This window comes from Pelobates fuscus, chromosome 5 (genome assembly GCF_036172605.1).
Source record: "Pelobates fuscus isolate aPelFus1 chromosome 5, aPelFus1.pri, whole genome shotgun sequence".
Classification (NCBI taxonomy): domain Eukaryota; kingdom Metazoa; phylum Chordata; class Amphibia; order Anura; family Pelobatidae; genus Pelobates; species Pelobates fuscus.
In genome coordinates this window covers 352,829,029-352,837,932 of record NC_086321.1, presented here as the reverse complement: position 1 = coordinate 352,837,932, position 8,904 = coordinate 352,829,029, and the positions used below count along the sequence as shown (strand labels likewise).

The following is an 8,904-nucleotide window of genomic DNA, read 5'->3' as shown; positions in this document are numbered from 1 at the left end:
TGCACTGACTCTCATTGTAGAGCCAGCAGACTCCCCTGCGCTGCCCAGCCGGCGCACTGGACGGCGCGCCGGCTGCTCCCGGAAAGGGGGACGGACGACTGGGGGTCATCAGCAAGAGCCACAGGCTCCCGTCCTGGACCCCAAAGTCCATACCTGAACACACCGCCATCTTCTGGCGAAATTGTTGGTCATAACGAAACCAACATTGACCCCCATAAACTTTGTACGCCCCCCATATTAGGTCTAAATACCCAAATAACGCTGGTGCCTTCTCAGGGAAGGCCTGCGTCAGCACACTCGTGAAAATGGAGAACCCTTGAATCCAGTTCCCAAACGTACGCGGCAGATGCTTACCTCTATCGCCGTCCGCCGAGTCCCCCCGCCGCGGTCGATCCACTGACTCCCGGTCGGGGGGGACCAGGGACAGTAAATCCACGTACTCACCTTTAACAATTTTTTCCTTAACCTCCAGAGACACATGCATCCCTAGTGGGGACAACTCACAACCTGTCAAGCACCCCGTGCCCTACCTACCCGGGCATGCAACTGACCCCTATCCTGGTCATGGGCCTGGGTGGGAAGAGGAACAGAAACTGGGGACACCAAGGGGACACCAAGGAGCCCACCCCTGGAAGCCTATCTAAAACAGTAAAGTAACCCCAGTACTTCCTGACCCCTGAACTCACTACCCACACTATCCCCAGCTAGCGCATTCCAAGCGCTGGCGCAACACTCACCGCTGGCCGGCTGAGGATGCTGGGCATCACCTTCCTCCGAACAGGAACTGGATCCTGATGACTGAGGTGATCCACGGCCGGCCTCCTGGCCCGACCGCAATCTACTCTCCAGGGTGCTGATGCTTGCACTGTCGCCTCTCCTCCCTCCGGCTGCCCTCCTGGGCGCTGTTCGCGTGGTTCCCGGCTCACTTCCTGCCGGAACCACGCTGGAACGCAAGGCCTGTGACGGCCGCGCTCTCCTGCGCGGTGCCGTCATGTACGCGCCTTGCGTGCTGACGTTGCTTCCGGCCGCGTCCACGTCACGCACCGAACGTGCTGACGCGACTTCCGGGCGGGCCGGAAGAGAAGCGCGCGGGGAGCGCGATCTTCCCGCCCTTTCTTCACCCTGGATTCCGCCGCCATCTTGGGCCTGCACACCAACGCCATCACTCGCACGGATCCTCCTTCTCCCGGGTACCGGACACCGAAACATTCTCTCCCTCCTCTGGCACCGAACCGGACTTGGAGAAAGACGCGACGGAGGCCTCGATCTCCTGGCCCTCCGTCCGTCTCGGGATGCAGATTGACCGGCCATCTCATCCTGGGGGACACTCCTCACGCCCGACACCAGCTCCTCCATGGCCCCTTGTCCGTGGGTCTCCAGGTAAGATTGCAGGAGTCTCTGCAATGCAGCTCCAGCCGCAATCTAACTGTTAATGTCTGTATAAATTCACCGTTTAGGTGATAATCAATTATTTTTTTTTTTTTATCCTAAATGTTGTTTCTTCGAATTGCAGGGCCAGTCAGGTGAGAAAAAACAGTCAGGAGCCCTCACTTATCCTGCTGACTGGTGAGTCCCCTCCCTCTCCCTTTCCTTAAGAACCACAAATGTATCCATTTTAACCCAGCCTCCAATCTTGGGCAGCAGTCATGCTCCCCCTTCCTTACTGTTCCAGGGGGAAACTGCAGGCAGGATTATCTCAATACAGAAAGCTTCTGGCACTCAGGGAGAAGTCAGCGGGCACCCAGTAGACCCCAGATAAGTTGTTGAAAGCATCTGCAAATGGGCAGGGTACCAACGCTGCAGTGGTTATGGTGCTTTGAGTGTTTGATTAACAAACATGATGTAACAATATATGCCCCAGGGAAGTATAGGAGGCTAAAATGTAACTATGGCTTACTAAACATTTCCTAGAAATATGTTCACTAATGGACAAGTCTGTAAGAACTATCCAGAAATCCTTGTTTCAAGTTGCAGTGAACCCTTTTCTCATTTTGTCCCCCCTTTCCTTCTCCTTCCACAAATCACTGGCATGAGCTAAATGTTAATTGTTTATATTTGGACATCATCCTTCGAAATGTTTTCTTTTTTACTATGCTAAATCTAATTAATTTTCTTCTTTTTAACATTTAACTACCACTTCTCTAGAAATTATACCATTCAATAAATTATTGAAAATCACATAACTCAGGTTAACCATTCTCCCCCCCCCCCCCCACCCCCACGTGATGCTCTATAATTAAATTACAGTTAGTGGGCACGTGACAAACAAAATCTGGATATAAAACGGTGTAATAGGTGATGGACGTGCACATGAGCTGAGTGTAAACAATAGAGCTAAGGATTCTGGGCAATATCTCAATAGAGACTAATTCAGGTGCCAATACGGTTACAAGAAGTTGCAAATAAGTTGTGTTTGGATAATTTCCATTTAACCCCATGGCTAACAATAAACAAACAAAAAAATTTATTTGTACAAAAGTATTACAATCTCACCCACCAGTGAGGGCACCCAGGATATTTGGCAAAAACATTTATTATGGTCTTGGGTGAAATTTCTAAAAAGTCTTCAAATTTGATTTTTGTTGCTATACAAAAACAGGAAAGAAATGGTCTAATTTCAGGTCATGGCTCATCTTCTGTATCTGTAGCGCTTAAAGTGGAACCACAGCTGGAAAATACCATTAGAGAACTGACAACGGAAGCCGTGTCGGTGAGAATACTCCCACTCGCGATTGACAATCTTGAAAGCAATGTCTTCATAAGGAGGCCCAGCATGGAAACGTAATATAGCAAAGTCCTTGTTGTCATGGCAAGCCTCCAAGAAATATTCCGGAGTAGATCGTTTGTCAATCAAGTCTGGATAAAATATGTTGAATTTGTAACCCTGGACAATTTTGGGGGGAGGGTTGTCAAAGTCATAATGCGTTTGGTTGTATTTGTTCCACTCAAAGCCTGTATGGACACGATTGAAGAAACGAGGTTTTCGAGGCCTATATTTGTCCGCCCATAGGTAAGCTTTGCTTGTGACTGGGATCTCCACACTGAACTGGGCCTCATCACCATCCATACCTTCTTTCGCTTTCCTGATAAAGATGTCTTCAGGGCTCTCACTGGCATCGCCTGGGAAGAACAAAGAAAATAATATCAGTACTTCCTTCTGTAATTTAATATATGCTATGCAGTACAAATATAAACACAAAGCAGCATCCCACAAAATTTCTATCACTTCTTACACAGTCTTTAAAATCATTATATAATTCATAGTGATTAAATGACTTTGAGCAGTTAAGTTTGTAATTTACAGATCATTAAGAAAAACCACAAGCTTGAAACTTTATTTTTCTAAATGATTAGAGGATCACAAACTATTATAGTACTTTAACTTTTCCATTATCTACATTTATTTCTACTATGTACAGCTTAACAGCTGCCCTCCAAATGGCCAGCAATTTAGAACATTATCAGAAACCTCTCCTCCAATCCAACCCAGTTTGCCCACCACCACATATGCTGGGTCATTTTCCCTAGGTGATCATTGAGAGTGGGATAATCCAAGCTGTCCATTTACTCTCAATGCCTTTTAGCTTCTTGTCTCAACTCCTCAATGCCTTATCCATTTGCCGAATCAGGTTTGGCTGCCAATATCCATCCTGTACTGTAAAAATGTTATACGCAAATATTATATTATAGGAGAATAATAAAAATTGAACATCTCAAGAAGTGTAAGAGAGCGCTCTGGGAGTGAGACATCCACTAAATTTAGGGCAGGCATGGACATGTATATCCTGGGGCTTCACAGAAATGTAAGGTCCCCAAATGTAGGTATTTTATTTAACCTAGTTGATTAGGCTATATATTTAAACTTTGATAAACCCCAGAAAATTTTTTAACTATACATTTATTAAACCTCCAATGTAGGAGGACATGAATATTAAACTGCATCATTCAAAACAAAATGATCTTGTCAAATGTAATCATATAATTGCACTAAAGGCTACTTTGTTTGGAGTAAATAAAGTTGTCTGGTGAAGAGTAACTCTTTAACCCCTTAAGGACACATGACATGTGTGACATGTCATGATTCCCTTTTATTCCAGAAGTTTGGTCCTTAAGGGGTTAAAGTGCTTTCTCCTGGGGCGGAGCCTGAACACCGATGAAGACGGACGTGTGATTTCTGAGCTCCCTCACCCCGAGCACTCAATCAGCCAGCATCAGCGGTAAAATTTAACCATCCGACCCTATAAACGAGCATTGTACAACGCATACACTTCCCCCACAACATCTACACCATGGGAGGCACTAAAAAAAGGAAGGAACATACCCCTTCGGTAGCCACGCTGTTCCGCGCCTCGGAGCAGGGGCGGCCATCTTTGACCCAATCTGCACAGCAATCCGACTCAGAATCGGACGACAGCGATGTCCCTGGAAATACCGCGGCCCCCATCACGATGGGCAACCTACGACGACTCCTTAAAGAAACGTCCGAAGACATCAAGGCCCACACAGCAGCGGAACTCGAAAAGCAAATGGCGGGCCTCAGAACAGACATAGACGCACTGGCAGAAACCGACATCTCAGACCTAACTGTGGCAACTAAATCACACGACCATGAACTATTACTCATGCAGGACAGAATAGTCCAATTGGAAGATGGCCTAGAGGATCTCAACAACAGATCCCGCCGGAGTAACATACGAATCCGGGGCCTACCAGAAACGGTCACCACGGAAGCTATTCTCCCAGCCGTCAAATAAATTTTCTCTAACCTTTGGCCAGAAGCCTCTGCCAACGACCTCCAGATAGAGAGAGCACACCGAGCACTTCGGCCTCCCACACCAACCCTAACTAGGGATGTAATCGTGAAACTGCTCCTATTCACCACGAAAGAGAAACTAATGGCTGCGGCCCGCACAAATCCACCAAAGTACCAGGGACACCAGCTACAACTATTCCAGGACCTAACACCAGTAACCCTGCGCAAAAGGAGGGAACTTAAACCCCTCACAACTGCCCTGGCACAAAATGGTTGGAAATATATGTGGGGCCACCCCTTCAAGTTAATGGTCCGAAAAGAAAACCACTCCTACACCCTCCACTACCCAGCAGACATGCTGGACTTCGCCAAGCATATCGGGGTGCAAATTACCCATGCAGCAGCCCCTACTACCAGAGCCGCCTCACAACAAGCCCGCCAAGCAACTGGAGATGATACTACAGCACATCGCCAGTCCCAGAGAAGCCGGTCGATACAGACGCCCAAGAAGTGAGCAGGACGGGACTCATGAAGACACAGACCGGGGACACCGGTAACCTTACCTGGACTAACCTCCACACAGGACTTCAATACAGGTTTAAACCCCACTGAACTATATCCCCAACACATGGTCCCCCCCCTCATTCCCGCTTCCCTGAACATCCAACCCCGTTGGAGACAATCGCCGACACAGGGGAACCAACCCTACACCCAGCAGAGACCACTCATTGGGACCCAACAATCCTAGCCCTACACACTACCAGCCTAACCTGGCAAACAATAGGCTGAGAAGTAACGAGACCCCCCCCCACCACCCTCCCTCTCCACCCTCTTAGGCAACCAGTGGGCCTACTCGAGAGCCGACCGAACATCCCCCCCCCCCCCCGGTTACCCCTCAAATCTTGGGGGACCCGCTGCTAAACCGGAACTTTAATAGATATTTTTTAGCAAACTCACCGACTGGAAAGCAAAATGGGGTGGCAATCCTACTCCACAAAGCATGCCCCCTCACAGTCGACAAGACAATTGCTGACCCCCAGGGGAGATATATAACGGTTGCAGGAAACATGGGCCCCCAGAAATTTGCATTCACATCGATCTACGCCCCCACGGTCCCCTCAGCCTCTTTTTGGCAATCACTACAGGCACACCTAGCGCTATTCTCCTCACACCACCACATCGTAGGGGGAGATTGCAACGCCACGCCTTCCCCGGCAATAGACAGGCACAGAAGGGGCACACACCCTCGAAATCGCGGACAGACTTCACAATCCGACAAACTGCTTCAAAACTTCCTCGCACGTACTCGCCTAGTCGACGTGTGGAGGACCCAAAACCCGACTACACAGGACTATACTTTCTACTCCCACCCTCACCGATCCCACTCACGTATAGATCTATTCCTGACATCCCCATCCACTCTACCTCTAATCATAAACACCTCGATTGGATCAATCACATGGTCAGACCACGCTGAAATCTCACTCACACTGACCCCACCACTCACCACCCGCCAATGGTCCTGGCGCTTAAACCCTAAACTACTCCACGACCCCACAATTAGAAACACCACGTCTAAAGCCATCACAGACTACTTTACCCTAAATACGCACTCGGTCACCTCACCGGGCATCCTATGGGCAGCACATAAAACAGTGATTAGGGGCACCCTAATAAGTCAAGCCTCCCATCACAAAAAGCAACGTTTAGCAAAACTAGAACAAAATCTAAAAGAACTCCGCCAATTAGAAGGTGACTTCAAAATCCAACCCACACCGGACCTAGCGGCTAAAATACATCAACTCCAGACCGCGACAAAATACTTCATGTCTACAGACACCACCAAAGCTCTCCAATGGACACGCCAACTTTTCTACGAAAAATCCAATAAAGCGGATACACTACTCGCCCGCAAACTCAAATGTAGAACAGCCCGTAAAAATATCACTAAAATCACACTTACCCTACCCTCACTAACACCCGAAGGAGTTCACCGAATATCAACAGAAATCACAGCGAACGCACTCAAAACTCTCAAACCCAACAAATGCCCGGGTCCAGACGGGTTCACAGGCCTTTACTATAAAACCTTTGCGACAGCACTCATCCCACAACTAAGTAAACTCTTCAACTCACTCATGCGAGGAGATCCCCTCCCTCCCGACATGCTACGAGCAAACATATGCCTTCTACCAAAACCTGGTAAGTCCCACCTTGACCCCGGACATTTTAGACCAATCTCCCTACTAAATGTCGACGTAAAACTATTCACAAAGGTAATGGCCGAGAGACTAAACCCCCTGCTTCCCCTCCTCATACATCCTGATCAAGTGGGATTTATCCCACACAGACAAGCCAGTGATAACACCCGACGCACCTTCGACCTCATCTGGTACGCTGACTACAGACGCCTCCCAACCCTCCTCTTATCCCTTGACGCAGAAAAAGCCTTTGACAGATTACTCTGGCCCTTCCTTTTTGCAACATTACGAAAATTCGGCTTCCCAACGCCCTTCATTGACGCACTAGGATCCCTTTACTCATCACCCACAGCCACCCTCCTCCTACACTCTACCACACCCCCCACCTTTCCCATTAAGAACGGCACGAGACAAGGATGCCCACTATCCCCAATACTATTCGCCCTCTCGCTCGAACCCCTCCTCCAGACCCTCAGACACCACCAAGAAATTCAAGGACTTAACATCAGGGGGGAAACATATAAAATCGCAGCATACGCAGATGATGTTCTCCTCACAATCACGGACCCACTACACTCCCTCCCACCCCTATCAATGGAACTAACGAACTACGCTGAAGTCTCGGGCTATAAACTCAATCTGGAGAAAACGGAAGCCCTTCCGATCCAAGTAGACAAACCTACACTCCAGAAACTCAAATCACGACACCCTTTCACTTACCAACACACAGCCATTAAATACCTGGGCATCACACTCCCAACAGACCTCGCACAAACCTATGACCTTAATTATACGCCCCTGATAGAAACCGCCTCACAAGACCTAGAAAAGTGGAACACCATGGCAATCTCATGGATAGGCAGAATGACGTCCATTAAAATGAACCTACTTCCTCGGTTCTTATACCTGTTTCAAACACTTCCAATCCCGATCAACATCCCAGACTTCAAAAAAATTGCAAACCAAGATAGATAAATTTATATGGGCAGGAAAAAGGGCAAGGATAGCTCGCAAGACTCTATACATCCCAAACAAACAGGGAGGACTAGGACTCCCCAATCTCACCCAGTACTTCCAATCAACCCAACTGTCGCAAACAATCCAAATCCACGCCAACCCAGGCAATAAGAGATGGGTAGACTTGGAACACATCATATTCGGATCAGACTTCCCCTCCCTACAAATATGGCTCCCAAAGGATGCCAGACCACCGACCCCACCTCCCCAGCGTTAACAACCATGATCAAAACATGGGACAAAATCACCGAAAAGCACAAACTCATCTCACACCCCTCCCCATTAATGCCCATCCTCAGGAACACGAACTTCGCACCAGGTATGTCCCCGAGAGACCTCGCCCATTTCGAAGACAATTACCTGACACGCATCTACCACTTTTATAAAAATCAAACCATCGTACCCTTCGCAGACCTCCCCCGGCAAACTCCCCTCACGACTAAAGACCTGTTCCGATATCTACAAATCCGCAGCTATGTAGAAACCCCACACATACGACAAGCAAGCATTACCCCACTCACGCCACTAGAAAATGCATGCATAAACCACCCACTCCAAAAGGGACAAATATCGAAAATATACTCCTTACTGAGTAGACACACGCGAGAAAGCTCTATGCCTTACGTTGCAGCCTGGGAAAGAGACCTGGGCCCCACAAGAGAACAAAGCGACTGGATAGACACATGGGAAGCCACCGCAACAATATCAATATGTGTCAATCACAAAGAACAAGCCTATAAAACCCTTTTTAGATGGTACCTCACCCCACTACGCTTAAAGCAAATGAAACAAACAAACTCAGACCTATGCTGGAAAGGCTGTGGGAGTAAAGGTACATACCTACACACATGGTGGGAATGCCCTAAGGTAACCATACTATGGCAGCAAATAGCACAAAAGGCGACACAAGCACTTCACACAACCATTCCGATG

The 8,904-nt window shown here is 48.2% G+C and overlaps 1 protein-coding gene across 3 annotated transcripts in view; it reads right to left on the bottom strand.

The window, feature by feature from the left end:
- Positions 1-2,505: 2,505 nt before the first annotated feature.
- The window catches only part of CACTIN (cactin, spliceosome C complex subunit), a 38,079-nt gene continuing 31,680 nt past the window's right edge, over positions 2,506-8,904 (bottom strand). For all 3 annotated transcript variants that reach the window (XM_063455957.1, XM_063455955.1, XM_063455956.1), the window contains one exon: positions 2,506-3,120. In XM_063455957.1, coding sequence (XP_063312027.1) covers positions 2,630-3,120 — 491 coding nt within the window. In that variant the 3' untranslated portion in view covers positions 2,506-2,629. The remainder of the gene's footprint in view (positions 3,121-8,904) is intronic.